General features: G+C 38.6%; 1 protein-coding gene, 1 long non-coding RNA gene and 1 pseudogene across 3 annotated transcripts; 1 reads left to right on the top strand and 2 right to left on the bottom strand.

The window, feature by feature from the left end:
- LOC18778027 lies at window positions 1,352-3,307 on the top strand (annotated as a pseudogene).
- Window positions 4,623-11,902, bottom strand: LOC109949130. Its single transcript, XR_002271617.1, has 5 exons — window positions 11,583-11,902; window positions 7,402-9,619; window positions 6,123-6,242; window positions 5,119-5,578; window positions 4,623-4,776 (listed from the first exon to the last, which is right to left on the bottom strand). It is a non-coding gene; the product is annotated as an uncharacterized LOC109949130 (long non-coding RNA).
- On the bottom strand, window positions 14,922-18,050 carry LOC18777704 (3-oxoacyl-[acyl-carrier-protein] reductase 4). Of its 2 annotated transcripts, none has more exons than XM_020563544.1 (11): window positions 17,488-18,050; window positions 17,254-17,399; window positions 17,116-17,169; window positions 16,908-16,988; window positions 16,765-16,810; window positions 16,590-16,684; window positions 16,464-16,496; window positions 16,239-16,373; window positions 15,912-16,005; window positions 15,567-15,649; window positions 14,922-15,474 (listed from the first exon to the last, which is right to left on the bottom strand). In XM_020563544.1, the coding sequence occupies exons 1-11, from the start codon at window positions 17,645-17,647 to the stop codon at window positions 15,442-15,444; spliced, it is 960 nt and encodes a 319-aa protein (XP_020419133.1). In that variant the 5' UTR covers window positions 17,648-18,050; the 3' UTR covers window positions 14,922-15,441. The 2 variants fall into 2 exon arrangements, with proteins under 2 accessions (XP_020419133.1, XP_007209370.1); XM_007209308.2 differs by having other exon boundaries at window positions 15,097-15,474; window positions 17,254-17,396; window positions 17,488-17,767.

The following is a 19,185-nucleotide window of genomic DNA, read 5'->3' as shown; positions in this document are numbered from 1 at the left end:
TTATACCTAAATTTAGAGACATTTACGAGTACACATTCAAACTCCCGAAAAACCTACAAATTGCCCTTTAGTTAGCCAAACCGTTAGTGAATCTATGATGAATGTGGGTTCCATATTTTACTGACCTGAACTTCCATATATCTTCTTTTTTGGTCAGTTCTTATAAATATAATGTTACTCTTACCACATTTGTATACCACATTTCCATACCACCTTATGTGGCAGATGAGTTGGACAACCACATCAATTAAAATTAATATAACATTTTCTTTTCTTTTATGATTTATTGACACTTTTTAGTTGATGTGAATGTCCACTTCATTTGCTACATAAAGTGGTATGAGAATGTGGTATACAAATGTGGTAAGAGTAGCATTACTCAAATTAATTTAATATTTTCTTTTCTTTTATGATTTATTGACACTTTTTAATTGATGTGGTTGTTCACTTCATCTGCCATATAAGATGGTATAAAAATATCGTAAGAGTAGCATTACTATAAATATAATGGGTTAATCGTTTTATTAGTTCCTAAACTTAGATCTGATTTACATTTGAGTCCCTCAATTTCCAAAATCGTTCCCGTGGTCCTTTAACTTCAGTTTCATTAGGACAAATGGTGATGCCATCAATTTTGTTAACTTTTCAGTTAAATGTAGGGGCAAAATGGTTTAAATTGATTAAAATATGAATAAAAAAATTAAAATTAAACTCTCTATCTCCCCCTCTATCCCTATTTTTACTGCCCCAAAACTTGAATTTTTTATTTTTTTATTTGGTTGGTTTTTTATTTGACTTTCTTTTATTGTTATTTTAAAGATATGAGTTTTTATTCATTTTTTTGGTTTTAATATAAAAATATCAGTTTACCCCTGCATTTAACAAAAAAAATAAAAACAAATTGACGGCATGACCAATTTGTCCTAACGAAACTAAAGAAGTACCACGGGAACCATTTTGAAAATTGAGGTACTCAAATGCAAATCGTGTCAAAATTCAGGGACTAATAAAAATGATTAACCCTAATATAAAAATATCAATTTACCCATGCATTTAACATAAAAATAAAATTGATGGCAGGACCATTTGTCCTAACGAAAGTGAAATTAAAAGACTACGAGAACAATTTTGAAAATTAAGGGACTCAAATGCAAATCGAGTCTAAGTTCATGAACTAATAAAATGATTAACCCTAAATATAATCTACGAAGATTACCTTTGTAGCCAGCTCAAGCATCTTGTTGCACGTCTATATGTACAAGTGTAACCACCACCCTAGCATAAGACAATTTCACGCCCAATTGAGAGAGAGAGAGAGAGAGAGAGAGAGAGAGAGAGAGAGAGAGAGAGAGAGAGAGATGGTGTAACAATGGGGAATGGGTTCTTCACAAGAATAGGCAAATCATGGAGCCAGTTGGAGAAAGGGTTAAATGATGGAGTCTCAAAGAGCAAAGTTGGCAAGTACTTGCCATGGGTGCCTTGGCAAATCTGCCCTTGGGCTTAGCCCCAAGCATGGGCCCAAATGCTTACTCGGCTTATAACTTGGTGGGTTCTCATGGAACTGGGAATATGTCTTACCAAACTGCACTAGCTGTGGTTCTAGTTAGAGGAATGTGCTTTTCTTGAAATTTAAGCTTTTGGGATCAGAGAAAAGCTGGCCAGGCTTATCCCTCAACCTGTTGGGCTTGCTCGTGCAGCAGGAATTGGCTTGTTCATTGCTTTTGTGGGCTTGCAAATCCACCAAGGTGTTGGCCTAGTTGGACCAGACCCATCCACATTGGTCACCATCGCAGCTTGTGCTAATACAAACCCACAAACTGGTGAGTGCCTTGGTGGAAAAATGCACAGCCCAAAATTCTGGCTGGGCTTTTAATTACATGTTATGGCCTAATCAAGGAGACTTAAGGGTAGCATGATATATGGTATTGTCTCTGTCACAGTTATTTTTAGGTTTTAGGGGCACACGTGTGAGTTTTTCCCAACACACCAGTTGGGGACACAAATTACAATTACTTCAAGAAAGTGGTAGATTTTCACAAAATTCAATCAACAGCTGGAGCTATTAGCTTGAGCAACTTCAACAGGTTTGAGGTTTGGGTGGATTTGGCTACCTTGCTATATGTTGATGATGTGCTTGCCACCACAGGCGCATTGTATTCCATGGCTGAAATGGGAGGGTTTGTGAATGATGCAGGAGGCTTTGAAGGTGAGTACTTAATTGGTCGACGCTGGCTATACTTGGTCGACGATGGCTAGACCATCGTGAGGTCCGCAATGGGGTGTCCCCCATTGCAACATATGTCGAATCTTCAGCGGGTTTGAGAGAAGGCGGACGAACAGGGTTAACAGCAGCGACAATTGGTTTATGTTTTTTTTGTATCATTGTTTTTCATTCCTCTGTTGTCTAGTGTGCCTCCATGGGCTATAGACCCTTCACTGGTCATGGTTGGGGCGATGATGATGAAGGTTGTGAAGGACATTAACTGGTGAAACATGAAGGAAGCTGTGCCTGCTTTCGTAACCATGCTTCTCATGCCTCTTACTTATTCTATAGCAAATGCGATTATTGGTGGCATTGGGCTCTACCTTTCTCTTAATCTATATGACTATTTGGTGGTGCGGCTTAAGTGGTTGGCTAAGATGAGAAGAATGGTGGTCAAAGAACACAATCAAGTGTCTGCCACAGCTGCTGTAGTCTCGGCAAATGAAATTATTTGAAGGGTTGGAGCTCAAAATGTAATTTTGTTGAGAAAGAAAAGTAGGGTTTGGTAAATTCAAGCAACACCTGTGTACAGATGTAGTTTATCAAATTTTATTATTTCATGAACATCCTCCCTTTCACGAAATTTATGCAAAAGCTCAGACCAGCATCATGTAACAGACAAGAACTACTGTAAAAGCATCTTAACACACAAAATGCAGGGCTACTTGCTCATGAAAGGAGCACCTAATCTAGGCCATACTATTTAGAATCTAGTGCATATTCATAACACGAGTGCTGGTTTTGCAGCTCTGCATAAAGAGTTTTCTTCGGATCTCAATTACCATCTCGTCATTTTCTAATTATCTGGATGGGACATATGCGTTCGACTCCATTTTCAATCCCAATAACACACCCATCTCCTGGTTGAATGTTGTTTGCCTTGCTGAAAGCTTCCCAACCGCTTGCCAATGTTTTGAAGTAATTTCTTTCAATGTAGAGGACTGGCCACAATCTCATTAATGGGTCTCGAAGGTAAACTACTCTCCTATCTGTTTTAGGCCTTCCTCTATAGGTCATGCGTATTGGCAACCCCATTGGCAACTCCTGCAAAAGTATCCAAGGAAGGCAAAGCCAGTTAAGCAAAACCAAAAGAACACTCGGTATTCAGTCAACAACGATAACATGGTGAAGGTGAATACAGGGTTAGGTGCAAAACTATACAAATATACAATTATCAGATGCCCCCTTCTGCACATGTATACGGCACGCAATGATAACTAAGTCTTCAAAGTCCCACATTGATTTTTCTTTTTGGGTCCCAATTCCTATATATTGATTAAAAAGTCAAACTTAATTGTCAATTGGTTGATTTTTACAAGATTGTCAAACTAGCACAAGTCTGAAGAGATAATATATCGCATATCATGGAGAATAGAAACGTTCTATATAAGAGTATAATTATCAGATGCAATTTTCTCACAAAATGAAATTACAGAATTTGGAAGACTAAAAAGATTATTGAAACAAAAGCATGCAGTGAAGGAGGCACCAATACCAACAAATGGTCAATCACTAAATCTATCACATAAAACCAGACTACAATTCAATGCAAGCAATGCGTATAAGAAGAGACAAAATATATACAGTGCAAAAACTAGCATACAAGAAAAGATTGGCTGCCTGCTTTCACCTGACAGGAGAAACTGCATGAGATTGGCAAGGTTATGACTGGATCAACAGGTTCAGATTTTACCACAGGAACAGCACAGTCATTTTCCGTTCTAATCATATTAGAAATCTTACTACACACCGGGTTGACAACCTTTACGAATCCCTGCATTTAGTTGCATTGTAGTTAAATCAGAGCAGCACACGGCAAAACACTCTCATGCATCCACATGCACAAACACAAACAGAGCTTTCCTTAACAAAATGATGTGGAAATACAGTTTTACCATTTATTTGTGGAATGATTTTCTGACTGCACGGATCTGAAGTTAACTCCACAGACTATTTTAGAGATGCTTCGCCTGTCTTCACATAATCAGCGTTGGAATCATTGGCAAATCTCTACTGAAATGAGAGCAGCAAGATCTCAGTACGACAATGTTTAGTTAGAGCATATATAATCTAAGAGGTATAATTTTCTCAAATTCCAAGAGAGAAGTATATTGCAATAACCCAAACCTTTATTGGAGCTGAGCATATATTTAGAGCCTCTTGCCTATCGTCAGTGGATGAACAGGTCGATGAGCTGCCAATTGCTTTCAATCAAGACATACTGTTCTGATTGAGCATTTACTTAGCTCTGCCCTAGCTCTTTTTAAACTTAACATCAAAACAAACAATTATAGTATAGTTACATTTCCACTTTCTGTATATATATATAACTGACAGAGCATATTGAATTTGAAAGCATACCAGCCGTCCAAGGTGCTGACCGAGCCTGATATATATACGCCTCCATTGCTGAAACATAATTCTTGAAGCTTACGTGCAGACCTGAACTTCATGCTTAGCTTTTGCCCTCTCACTGCTTCCCTCAGGCAGTCCCCATAGTGAATACTCATAATCTATCCACAAGGAAATATGGAACTCCATTCTAATCTGATTTTTCACTTACATTTAATGAATCTGATGCAACTAACTACAGAACAACACAAACATTCACAACTAAGCTAAACCTCAGGCTAGACCAAAAAAAAAAAAAAGAAGCTAAACCTCAGGGACTTAATGCTCGACTGAATGTAATGCTAAAACGACCACGTATCATGAACCCTAAACGCTAAGATTGCGAGGAGTACAAGGCTCCTCACTGAGGCTAGAACTGAATCAGCAACATTGTACAGCATATAACTCAGGTCTCAAAGAATTGCAAATATTGCGAAAGCACTTAACCCATTGTAAGAGCTCACCTGCAGTTCTGAACTGCCACTTCTGCTGCCCTGTATAACCAAATGATCAAAAGCTGGGTCAATGACCATATTCCAAGGTCTCATACTAAGAATCCCTGCAAATAATGGATACAAATCCTCTCCAGCACCCTAATTTTGCACTATTTTTTTCTATTGCTTTGGCATCAGCAAAAATCAAAGCCTGCAACAATCATAACAACATAGAGAGCACAACAAAGTAAGTTGCTAAAATATGGAGGAAAACCATTCCAAGAAACGCAATGGTGTACCTTCCACAGTTTAGCTTAGTTAGTTCTGGTCTCAAAGTCAAGATCCTTATACATACCAGGTCTAGAAGTCTAAACTGTGTTTTTTTTCTTGCCTGTACATGAGAAGGTGGGGAAAAACTATTTGAGTTGGGCATGGCCTACATAATGTTCCACATAATAAAAGAAAGCGCAACGGGCACAATATCCACCAACTGTATGAGTACGACAGAGATGTAATACACTTCCACAGTCAACATCATATTCTACATGGACTTCTGAAATAATATTTCTCAGGGTTTAGAGAACATAGAGACTTGAATTTTTGATGAAACAGGGGGGAAAGAACCCCAAAACCCAAACCAACAGCTACACAACTCGAACCAAATAGAGACTTGAATTTTCAACTACTTATGACCTGGCTATATTGTGCTTCATAATTTGGCCACAAAGTGCATCTACTTATGACAAACCATCACTATCACAGTAAGTTTTAGAAACCCCAAATATGATTGGAATCACACAAATACTACCAAACAAGTTTTCAGCAGTATTATAGTCATCATCGTGATTCAGATGATAAAGATATCATGAAAGAAAATATGCCAACTCACTCTCAGAAAAGTGCAGTGGGTATTATAATCACCTAAGAGCGAGGCAATGGTTTACTTTTGGTTGTGGTTACTAAAAATTAAAACCAAAATAACATTACTGTATAAATTCTCAAATGATAACCTCAACAACACAGGAGAGTCTCACCTAGAATGCTCTTGCCGCTATAAGGCTATAAGGCAGAGGTCGGACTAACAAGTTGGCAGCATGTGGGTCACAATGCACAAACCCGTGTTTGAACATCATTTCTGCAAAAGTTTCACTAACCTGCATAAAGTACATTGTGTCTTAGTTTCTTTTCTTGCCCAACTTGGTCATATTATATCCTCACAAAGAAATTGAAGCATAAACAATGAAAACATAAAGGGGCACAGGAGTCCAAAACCAGCATTTACTGAGGGTCTATCTATTTTTTCAGCTTCAACCTTCAACCGCAGACCCAAGGGTTCAGGCAAAAGGGAAAAAGAAAAACATAAACGCAACGTTGTGGTTCCAATGTCCTAATACCCTTCATTCATTTTGCAAAGTTAAATCGATTTGCACTATTATATAATCGACGACTGTAGTCAACAAATGATGAAGGGGATCTTTGAGAAGCAAATGTAATTCTGAATGGAGACCAGTCCAATTTTTTTTTAAACATGATTACCAAAATATAGATTGTCAGAATTTGACATGAAGCTCATGGACGTACTAATCTTGCAACTTCATCAAGTTGAATTCCAAGTCTTCTGATGGGCTTAGATTCCAATAGACCTTGGTGCATATACATAAGCTGCAATATGAGTAGAAAGCTTCTGAAAATTTTCCAAGCATTTCTCACTGTTCTTGGCCTCATTTATGAAATCTAGTTCCTGATTGCCACAATAACATATGACCAAATGACATATGTGTAGTGATAGAAAACTACTTCATATCTTAAGATGAGGTCCAAAGTCCCCTTGTTTTTTTCTCTCACGGGCACATTACGAAGTAAAAAAAAGCGTTTTGTGCCACAAAAACTTATGAACAAATAAACATTTTAGACTAATTGACATATAATGTGGACAGATCTCTACAAGTTTACAGAGAAGCCCATCAAGGGTGAGCCATTTAAGCAACTTGCCCTTGGTAAACTTTCATGCATCTCATCAATCAACCAACTCTTCATGAAAGTAAGAATGAAAAAACAGCAACGATTACCACAGAACTACCTGTAATCTAAAGAAGGGAATCACGGATATTGGAATAGGATCAAATTCAGCAAAAATCTGCTAATGTAACCACAAAGAAATTTGAAACTCCATTACAATCTAAGCAGTTTCACTTAAGTTTAATGAATCTGATGCAACTAACTTCAAAACAACACAAAAATTCACAATTACGCTAAAGGTAAGGCTAAGGCACTTAATGCTCGACTGAATGTAATGCTAAAACGACCACGTACCGTGAACCTGTCAGAAGTGAGAGTACCGAAGGCGATGTCATGGCATCTCGAATAAGGCCTAGGTTAACGGTTGTGTAGAGTCATGGCAGGGTCGTTGGAGGTGACCAGTCGCCGCCGCTGATGAGCGCAGTCGCCGACAGAAAGAGCTTCCCCGATGCTGTATTGCTATAATCCGCGGTTTGGTTCGGTTGATGCCTAAGTCATTCCAGTGACTACAATTTAAATCATTTAAAGCAAAAGCAGAGTGTAATTATAGTCTCTCCTCCAGAAAAAGAAGGGAAAATACAAATTTTTGTGACTGACTTATTGATTACACTATTCTCCATGTTCGACAAAAAATAAAAAAAAGACCGATTACACTAACTCTTCATTCTTCCTAACCTCTTTTTTTTTCATTTTTAAAATTCTTCCATGTCTTAAACCTCCAAATATCTCATGAAGCAAAGCTTCTCAAGAATTCCACCTTCTCCCAGCCCCCTCAATCGCACCAGCACCATCTCCTCCTTCATCACCAACAACTCCACCATCCGGCTTCCCATCACTAGGACCACTGCCACCTTCAGAATGCTTCCCATTATGACCGCCGCCGCCACCGTTAGCTCCTTCACGGCTGGGTTTCACAACACCTCCATTCTCACGACCATTACCATTCTCGAGTTTCTTAGCATGCTCTTTGTCCTCGCCTCCGGGGCTGGAGCGGCACTTGATGACGGGAACATGAGGCACCTTTGGTGGAGTCGTTGATCTTGGTCCCAATTCGGTGCTCAAGTCTGGCTAAACCCGCTCCTCTAACAATCGTTTACACTCTTGAAGGGTCCGCTATTCCACTGCTGTGAATCCACATCCCTTGGGTCTGCTCCACTTAGCATCTTCGTTTTCAGCAATTGCAAGCAGTGTTTCCTTGAGTTCTCTCTTGAAAAGGATCGGAAAAGTCCTAAGGCAGTGATGCCGGAGTTGAATGTGGGCACAATCCTCTCTTTATCCATACCACCATTGACATGGTTCTCACTAGAGCTATCGGTCTCATTGGAACAGCTCACAATACCGACACCGATCCTTTTGAGATCAGCCGGATCCATACCAACAAGTCGGCGTAATACTTGATAAAATGAATCCGGTTGATCTCAAAAGGATCGATGTCAATATCGTGAGCAGCTCCAATGAGACTGATAGCTCCGGTGAGAACCATATTAATGGTGGTATGGATAAAGAGAGGATTGTCCCCACATTCAACTCCAGCATCACTGCCTTAGGACTTTTCCGATCCTTTTTCAAGAGAGAACTCAAGGAAACACTCCTTGCAATTACTGAAAACGAAGATGCCAAGTGGAGCAGACCCAAGGGATGTGGATTCACAGCAGTTGAACAGCGGACCCTTCAAGAGTGTAAAAGATTGGTAGAGAAGCGGGTTCAGCCAAACTTGAGCACCGAACTGAAACTAAGACCAACGACTCCACCAAAGGTGCCTAATGTTCCCGTCATCAAGAGCCGCTCCAGCCCCGGAGGCGAGGACAGAGCATGCTAAGAAACTCGAGAATGGTAATGGTCGTGAGAATGGAGGTGTCTTGAAACCCAGCCGTGAAGGAGCTAACGATGGAGGCGGCGGTCATAATGGGAAGCATTCTGAAGGTGGCAGTGGTCCTAATAATGAGAAGCCGGATGGTGGAGTTGCTGGTTATGAAGGAGGAAACGGTGCTAGTGCGACGAAGGGGGCTGAAGAAGGTGGAATTCTTGAGAAGCTTTGCTTCATGAGATATTTAGAGGTTAAGACATGGAAGAATTTTAAAAATGAAAAAAAAAAAGGTAGGGAAGAATGAAGAGTTAGTGTAATCAGTCTTTCTTTTTTTTTGGTCGAACATGGAGAATAGCGTAATCAATGAGTGAGTCAGTCACAAAAATTTGTATTTTCCTTCTTTTTCTGGAGGAGAGACTATAATTACTCTGCTTTTGCTTTAAACGATTTAAATTGTAGTCACTTGAATGACTTAGGCAAACCCAAGGGATGTGGATTCACAACAGTGGAACTGACAGGAGGACCCGCCTCGAATTCCTAGAAACCCGGGACGAATCCTGCAAAAATTCCGACATCACACCGATGCCGGGCCCACTTACTAATACTATAACCTCCTTTCCCTAACAAAATGAATATGGACACGAGGCTTTCTGACGAAATTTCGACAATTTCCCATGTAAATTGGACTTTTCCCAAATTTTCAACCTGTAAAAAAATCACAATTAAAGAATCCAACTGTCAGCACACACAATGTAATAACAGTTTACAGACAAGGCTTCCAGCCTTCAAATAAATCAAGGCAGAATAACTAGCAATGCTCTTAAGTCGATTAATACATTAGCAATGCAATTAAGGAACTCAAATCATTTTACGAATACCACTGCAATCAACATAAAATAACTTTCCAAATTTTTAACCTATGAAAAGGCAATAATACTTTCAACAAATCTTCGGCATGCAACAACTACCATGTGAGCAACACCCAAAATTGTAAAAATACGAGTCATTCTATTTGGAACAAAATGCTGGAACATTCAAGAAAACCATTGTGATAACACAAGTATCTTATAGTTTCATAGGAGGCTACACAGTTATTCCTGAAATCACTTCTTTGGCTTGTCAAAGCAAACCATACAGCAAGATCACCAATAACACAATATATTTTGATTCAAACTTTTTAAATACTGTAAGCCTTGGAAAACAACTCATATCTTGTATTTATTGGTCTGGCCCCACAGCATGCATACAGGGAAGACATTAATTTAAAATAACGTATAAGAGTCTCTTCAAACAATAATGTACAAACTTTTTTGTATGCTTCAATTTATAGTACAAGATACATACTAAGAGATAAAACTAATGAGGGCACACTGCAACAACTCCACCCCATCATATACCATGAAGGAATAAACGTGTTCAGGATAATTGTAGAACTTTTAAAATCTAAATTTTTTCAGATTTTGTAACAGTCACTTTTATGTTGTAAACTTATTTCACTATCCGCTAGGACCATATCATATCTCAGTATTTGCAACACATCTATTACAGCATTGGGGGTCTAGTCCTTTCCAAAACGTTCTAGTCACTAAATGAAGTCAACTGTTCACTCACATAAAGTAAGATACACCTATTCCTTAACTAGAAGGATATAACTTACATTACCCTTATTCCTTTTTTACAAGATGAGTAGACATAATTCTAACAAACTGGGAGAAAGAAAACAACACCAGCATTCCAAATCAAGTGATCCACACTTTCTCCAGAAAATCTAAGTCAACATTATAATGGTTAATTGACAAAAACATGCGCACATTCTTTCGATTTTTTTTCTTTAAAAACACAATAACCTAATTACTAACTCTCACATCAAAATGACAAAAGAGCCTCTTGAAGAGCCATTGAAATTACATGTACTATTGTATATCAGAAATACCAGTTTCAGAATGATTAAGATGCCACCTCTTACTCCTAAAAAGACATGCAAATTCAATGATATCAACTCAATGTAGAACTAATGGATTCACATAAAAAAGTGTCTCAAACTGAAACATACACAACAACGAGGTGCTGCAACCAAGGCAAAGGTTCTAAAGCATTAATTACTACTCGGTACAATTGAATTTCACTTATTTTCTTTAATTGTTGCGAAGACCATGTTCCAGTTTACACTATGGCAATGCAAAACATAACCTATCAAGCAAGCAACATACACAACAAAGAGGTGTAGCCACCAAGACAAGGGCGATAGAATTTCAAACTTAAAACCCCAAACTTTCCAACATTAACCAATTGTTGATATGATCCTTCTTCCTGTTTACTTCCCGCCAAGCGTTCGAGTTCAAGGAATACGTCAAAGGTCAAAATTTCAGTTTATTTGATGTCCAATCAATGCTCAAATTCAAAAGCCGCAGTTGCCAATATGCAAAAGAACAAAAATTTCTGATAATGATCTAAATGAGGGATTAGGTTAAGCACCAAAGAATTGATAGATTCCCCAACTCAATCTAAGCAATGGGAATCTTCAAACACTCGTATTCAACCACTAACCCAAAAGAAAGTAATTCCAATTGCTCAATCTCTCAATACCCCCCTTTTCAGATAAAAAGCTCCTTTAAGAAATAGAGAGCTCATATAAATGCAAGGAAGAAAAAATAATTTAAAGACTTACACGAGCAAAACCTAAACTGGGTCTCTCTCTATATAAACCCCCAGGTTGAAAACCCTAGATCGCGATGGATGGGCCAAAGCCGAAGCTAAAATGAATGGGCGTGACGACCAATAGAATGCGCTTGGTAAAACAAAACCCTAGAACTGCTTCGCAGGAACCCAATTCAAAACCTCGATCTCGTTGCAGAGCCGTTGAAACGCGCCTCAAACCCTAGAGCCCTTCGTCGAATAGAGAGAGAAAAGAGAGGGAGATAGGAAGAGGAGGAGAGAGAAAGAGAGAGATCTTAAGCCTTAGATGAGTATGTGCTCTCCCCTCTGACCTCCTTTTAAAGGCCCGAGAGGCCTCAAAGACCGCCGCTGAAAAAGGAATCTTAGCCGTTCATCAGCGTGTTGGATAATCCAACGGCTCCTGTTTGAACATATTAGCACACGCAAGATTCAGATCTGACGGCTTTCTTTTACCACTTAGACATGTTGATTAAATTAAACTTGCAGCCCAGAAGCCCATTATAAAATCCAATAATTGAGAATCAGATAAAACCGTACTCGCTCGAGTATATAAACTACTAACACTCGCTATGTTGCTCGTGCATGCTTCCATGTCACGTTACGCGGAAGCGTGGCCTCGTTGAGAAGCGAGTATATTTACGATCACTTGCCAACGAGAAAACTGTTGTGGCCAATTTGAGAAAGTAACTGGCGGTGTCGACCACGTGTTGCGTTTGACTTTTTACCGCCACATGACGCCGGAAGCCATCTACTACTTTCACACGTGGTAGATATGGAGCTGCCAGCTCAGCGCATCTTTTTCTTTCTAGATCACTGCGGTGTGTCCAATAATTAATGTTTTCAGCTGCGTATTGGAGTTTGGGCTATTAATAAAACACTTGTCTTAAATGGACCAACGCTCACCCAAAAATAAAATGGGCCAACCCAAATTTATATACTCGGAATTGATTATAAACCTAGTGGATTCTTCGAGTGTTTCTGAAAATGACTAAAACCGCTATCAAATAACGACAAAACGTTTGGCAAATTAAGTTAAAAGCGCTTATAAATTATAGAAGCGTTACTTTGAAAGTAATTTTTGAAGAAGCACTTGGTGGCAAACCAAATTAATTTGGAGTTTCGATGACATAAAACCGTTACATCAAAATGCAATGGTTGGCAGTCAAATTAGATTAAATTTTGAGGCAACCCTAGTTGAGCACTGTGGGGTTTTTGATACGTACTTTGCGCAGTTTGGGTTGGGGCTAATCTTGTAAGGAACATTGACTCCACACTTGGCGGGAAGCTCTTCTGCCAAGGTTGGATTAACTCCGGTCAAGCTAGGAGCATTCTGTTTCAGACAATTGCAAATGGTCCGGCGCTCAGCGGTGGTTCTTCCCAAGTCATTGAGGTTGCTAATTCCTCTGCAACAAGGTTCAGGGACAGCACCGCAATTCCTCAAGTAGTCTAGGCATGGAACGAGGTTGTGGGACACTTGGTCACATGTTATGGCATAGGCTATGGGTACACTCACCACCATGCACAAGGCCACAAACACAGCAAGCTTAATCAATGCATAGCTAGCCATAAATAATGACTTTGATGCTCAGAGAAAAAATTGTGTATGAAAATTTCACTTGATTAGTTTGGGGACTTGGGTGAGTAGTAAGGCAACATAGTCTGGTGATTTATATAGAGAGGAAATTGGGTGAATGGAAGGTCGAGTGACAAGACTTATCATCGGATCATTGGATGAATATGTTGGTGTTGATGAGTAATTTTTGAGTGAAATTTGTCACACTATCATATAGTGTTTACACTTCACTCGTTATGTTTTATCTATTGATATTATATGTATAAACTCGTTATCTATGGCTAGCATGTGGATTAATGTGTACTTATTACATTAACTATTAATATTAAGGTGAGTATAATTACCTTGGTAACATGGTAAAAGAAAATGTAACCACCTATTAAACACATGTGAATTCAGGTGGGAACAGAAAGTTTACATGAGCCAAACACGTGCGTAGGAGTTGGGGAGAGCAAGTCGGTGTTACAGTTGAGTCCCTTAAATGCTGTTAGGCATAGATTGATCAAACTTAATTATAGCCTAAATAATCTGCGCAGTTCAGGTGGTGCACCGACCACCATGCACATGACCAACATACAGCCTACCATCTAGCTTCATTGTTCCGGTTGGTCTCTAAGATTGAGATATTTACCATCACAAGCCCTAGTTCCCCATTTTTTTAAAAACACAATATACATGCAAAAGACTCACTAATATTGTGATTTAGAGTATTTATTCTTTTAGACAAAATTTTAAGTTCGAATTCTAGCATCCGTATAGTTTGATTTGCTAAACGCAGAAATTTCTCAAAACTAACACAACCAGCAGCTAGAACACGTCGAGAGGTTGAAAAATCATACCTGGATCGTCCGAAATGGTGGCCGGAATCACCCGAAACGAGCTTGAGAAAATCTGTCAAAAATCCGGTCTGTTTCAGGGCTGTTTCCGGCGACCACGAAGGCACATCGAGGCTGGGACCGGTCGGGAATCGAAGAGGGAAGTGAGGCGGTTCTAACGGGACCGGTGCCGCCCCAAGTGGCGGCGTATGGTGGCGGTGGCGACGGTGGGAATTTGCTGCCGTCGCAAGCCAAAAAAGCAGAGGGGGGGGAGATGTTCTGTTCGCAGGAGAGAAGAGAGAGTAGGGTTTCAGATTTAATAAAAACACACTTCAAAAAAATTACGGTTATGCCATTGAACTTGTTTTGACCGTAACTGACTCGTCTCGATACTCATCTCGATACGATTTACACAAAAATATCAGTCCCTGCCCCGAAATCTTCTGAATTAATAAAATGATCAAAATACCTCTGATGGCAAAATTATAAATTCAAAAAAATTCCTGAAATTAATTAAATTCACATTTCATTTTATTTTTGGGTCAGGATGTCACAGGAACAGCAAACCCTTTAAGAGTGTAAAAGACTATTAGAGGAGCGGGTTCAAAAGTGGAAACATTTGTCAATGTCAATACCAGGCCAATATATACATATATCATCAATCTAGACATACATTAATAAAAATGCTTTTATCAGGTAACCTAAACCCTAAAAGAAGAGAGATTGATTCAGTGATAGAGAGCAAGAGACGAGAGCAGAAGTAAGTGGTGAAATATGTACCAATGAATTTTACTACCAAATTCCATATCCAATATTTAATTATTCATACATAGTCTAATAATTATGCAAATCCCAAGAAGAACCAAAAATCATTACTAGAAATGAAAATATATTACAAATTATATTAGAGAAACATAAAGAGTCTTAAGATGTATAGGAATCCTAATTAAAGTTAACATCCATGTTATGATACTATCCACAAAGTGGTTAAAAGATTTGTCCAAACCCAAAGGAGGGCTATGTGGCCTTTCGACCAATAGCTTTACAAAGTGGTTAAAAGCAAGCCTACAGGCTTCAGATTTTCTACCTCCACACAGAGAATAACAAAAGACTTCATATGCAACCCATATAAACGATACACAGCCTGAAAATTTAAACTAGTAAAGTAGAACGCTTTAGTATCATCTGGAGACTGAAACCACTACACAAAAATAATTCCTATCAAGTCTTTTTTTCTCTTACACTGTTCACAAGTGTCACAGAATATATTTTAACAACCTTTGCTAAACGAAAAATATATATATATATATATTATCCTTCTACTCTTCTATTCAGTTTGAAACTAGAAGCCGGTCAAGAATGGAATATAAAGAAATGCCTCTTCGTTTGAAACTTTCTGTAAGATGAAGCGTCATTTAAAACCTTCTGTAAGATGAAGCTCGTGGGGTGCAGGACTTGGCCTCTCACATCACCATCCCTCCATCAATGGTCAATACCTACAATGGACCAGTGCAAAACTTGACAGCTCAAATGGTGCCATTTCCCATTTGTCCAAGGAAAAATTATCAGATTTCTAATAAAAATTTACCTGTCCAGTAATGTAACTGGCAGCGGGATTGAGCGCTAAGAATTCCACCAGTCCTGCGACTTCTTCAGGTTGACCATATCGCCCTGAAAGAATTATAAAACTGATTTATTTTCTCTAATTTATATGTGAGTCTTCAAATATCAGGCTTTAAGTTTAGGCAAACCAGGGAGGAAGAATTAGAGAATCAATCAAATTTCAATCATCCCAATCCAATGACTCAATAACATTTATATCTCTCATCTAAGTTATATAACCAACACGAGTAGTCTCTCAATAATTCACATTAACTACGATAGATTTTGATAATAATGCTTAAATAACTAGTAGCCAACTGACTATTCTCACCTAGGGGGATGGTTCCCAAGATCTTCTTTTCTATGTCTTCTCCAAGCTTGGCAGTCATATCAGATGCAATAAAACCAGGTGCTACAGCATTGACCTATGGAAAAAAAGAAAGCTTTAGATGGATAATTGCTTTAGGCCCACCACGTAAGACTGGAAATATGCAAGAAATTTAAAAATATATCTGCTTGAATGTTGAATGTCATGAAACAAACCACATAGCCATTGCTAAGTGTGGAGTGGGGTTACACGTATTAGCAGGGAAGCCCCACACACCGAAAACAGATAATAAAATTAATTAATTAAAAACCTTGAATCACATGCACATACATTAATGCTCCTGCTTGAATATTCCTTGGCGACACTCTTCGTAAAGCCAATTACTCCAGCCTTTGCAGCACTGTAGTTGGCTTGTCCAACATTGCCAACAAGACCAACAACAGATGCTATATTGATTATTCTTCCCTGAAATATGATGAACAGACTAAGGATCTAGAAGCAAAATAGGATTTTCACATTGACATAATACAAGAAAGGAAGACAGAATTTGATTACCTTTCTCTGTTTCATCATAACTTTCGCTGCAGCCTGCAAAAAGCACAAACCATGCTAAAAAGATCAGACAATTCTAAGCTTGAACAACTACAATTACTAGATCAACATATGCCCTAAACTACACACCTGTGTGCACAGAAACACGCCAGTAAGATTCAAATCAATAACCTCCTGCCATTGGGATGTTTTCATTCTCATCAACAAGCCATCCCGTGTTATTCCTGAAAAGGACTGTGTCAATTGAAATTGAAAGGAAAGTCAAGATAAGAAGCTTAAATACAAGAAGTAATATGATGCTGACCAGCATTATTAACCAACACATCAACTGTTCCCCATGCATCAACCACCTATATTCATTTGATTGAAAAGATGTCACGTTGCTAGCGATAATTGCAACCACACAAAAAAAAAATGTAGTTAGCATAAAAGAGCGCATTTGCGTACAGTTTTAATCATTGCCGCTACATCTTCTTCGTTTGAAACATCACCCCCAAATGTCAGAGCTTGACCACCAGATGCCTCAATCTGCAGCATTTAAACCGCAATAAAACATGTTTAAAATGCGGGATATAATTAAAACCAAATATTTCAACTATGAACTGATTTCAATATATGCATTTCATGAAGGCCATTATTTTAACAAAAAAGGTACCTCCTTGGAAACTAATTCAGCTTCCTTAGATGACCTTGCGTAGTTTACCAGAACCTGTAACAGTGAAATGAAGCCTATGGTCATGCCTCATCGAAGAAAGCAATTGAATGGTGAATGATGAATGATGATGATGATGACCTTACAACCAGACTTGCCGAGAGCGAGCGCAACAGCTTTGCCAATTCCTCTAGAAGCTCCAGTGACGATAACCACAGGAGCCTCCACGTTCTGAGCTACAGCAGCGCTCGATTGCTCGACGGCCGCCACCTGCGCCCTAATTCCTGCTATTTGATTACATTTCCATTAAAACATCACCAAATTGTTCTGATGTAAACTTCAATTTACCATAACAAGAAAAAGCGATTCATTTACCAGAGCCAGAGGAGGAGGATGAGGATCTCGAAAATCGGGTCGGGGCAACGCGATGCAGTCGGATCCTGCCGAGAAGTGGATAGGAGCTTCGTGGGTGAGATAATTGGCGGGAGAGTCGACCCGAAGCTCCAACGGCGTTGAAGGCGATCGTGGCCGCCATTGAGAGTCTGAGAATGGCTGGTGCCACAGACGAAGAAGAGGAGGAGGAAGAGACAGAGGCAAGTAAGGTCGCCAGAAGATCAATCTATCAGACTGAGAACTGAGGAAGAATGTGAAGATGGGCGTGTACTCTCTCTGAGCAGGGGTTTTAGCATATCGGTGGAAATGCGTACTGTGTACAAGGAGTTTTTTAAACAAACTTTCAAATATATCCAAAAACTCACTTAAATTGTCCCAAATACCTCTAAATTAAAACCTTACAAAAAGAAAAAGAGCTAATTGTCATGTTCTTCCAAATCGTCGGCAGAGTACTGAGCACAAGGGGGCTAAGCCTCGCTCTCCCCCACCCTACCCTCAAACACAAGGACACCGTCCCTTGTCAATCGCCCTTAATGGATTTTCTTTGCAGCAGTTTTTAAGGGTTTGGATACATACATTTCATGGAAAACAAGTATCGACAATATCATGTTTTACATGCACCCACACTAGATGTATATTTATTTTTTTTACTCTTTTTTTTTCCATTTCATTTTATTATTATTTTTGTTTGATAAAGGTATAAGGGAAAGCAAAGTTAATATAGGCAAGTTTGTGTCGTGGCAGATAGTTTGCCTTGCAATTTTTCTGGAGTTCTTGTGCTGAGGGAAGGCAGAAGCACATATGCTGGTTTGCAAGAAAGTTTAATCCCCACATCAAATGCGGACCAAAAACAAATTTATTCATTTATGATACGAATTTTGCAAGAAAGTTCCACTCTGTTTTTTTCAATTAAAAATTATTATGTCAAGAAACTGCCTTTTAACCTTTTTTTAAATTATAAATTTATGATAGGATTCATAGGCATATATGACTGAGTTGACGAAGCCAATTTTGTTTTAGAGCTCATGCTATTTTGGGTTTTAGGTGTAATTGAGATTTAAATTAAAGGACATTTGGGTCAATTGAAGTGAGTTTTTGGCTATATTTGAAAGTTTTTTTAAAAATTAACATTTATGAATTTTAGGGCTAAATTTTAGCTAAATATGATAAAAACTCGTGTACAAGACGCTAAACACGACGTGTCGTTTGAGCCAAGAACCAAACAACAGTCGGTTTGCACATTCATTTGTAAAAGAACCAAAAAAGTTCCTTTTTTATAATCAATATTTTCTAGATCATCTTTTGCCTTTTTCTTGTTTTTTTCTTTTAAAAAACAACGATAATGTCAACAGAGTCTAAGCTAGTAAAAAAACGACTTTGACTTGCAAACCAGAGGTCTCATATTCAAACCCGAATGACATCATAGTTGTGTGTATGTAAGAAATCCCCTCCCTTGTAGTTTAAACTACAGCTTGTAATTAGTTTAGATTATCGATTGTACTAAAAAAATGATGCTCAATTGGTTTGCTAATTTGAATATAAAATTCTCTCAAATTGGAAAATTAAAAATCCAAAATTTAAAGAACAAAAAGAAAAGAGCAACTATAATTTATGAAGTGAAATGCTTAAAATTTAAGCCAGTAGCTTTGATGCTATTTAGCCAAAAGTAAAATCAAATCA

This window comes from Prunus persica, chromosome G5, assembly GCF_000346465.2.
Source record: "Prunus persica cultivar Lovell chromosome G5, Prunus_persica_NCBIv2, whole genome shotgun sequence".
NCBI classification, from domain to species: domain Eukaryota; kingdom Viridiplantae; phylum Streptophyta; class Magnoliopsida; order Rosales; family Rosaceae; genus Prunus; species Prunus persica.
The sequence above is the reverse complement of the archived record's forward strand: the minus strand, read 5'-3'. Positions and strand labels throughout refer to the sequence as shown.

Coding starts and splice junctions, on each gene's coding strand:
- LOC18777704 (XM_020563544.1), bottom strand. CDS start 17,647: ATGGCGGCCACGATCGCCTTCAACGCCGTTGGAGCTTCGGGTCGACTC. Junction 16,497..16,589: donor GCGTGTTTCTGTGCACACAG/GTGTGTAGTTTA, acceptor TGCTTTTTGCAG/GCTGCAGCGAAAGTTATGAT. Junction 15,650..15,911: donor CTTGGGAACCATCCCCCTAG/GTGAGAATAGTC, acceptor TAATTCTTTCAG/GGCGATATGGTCAACCTGAA.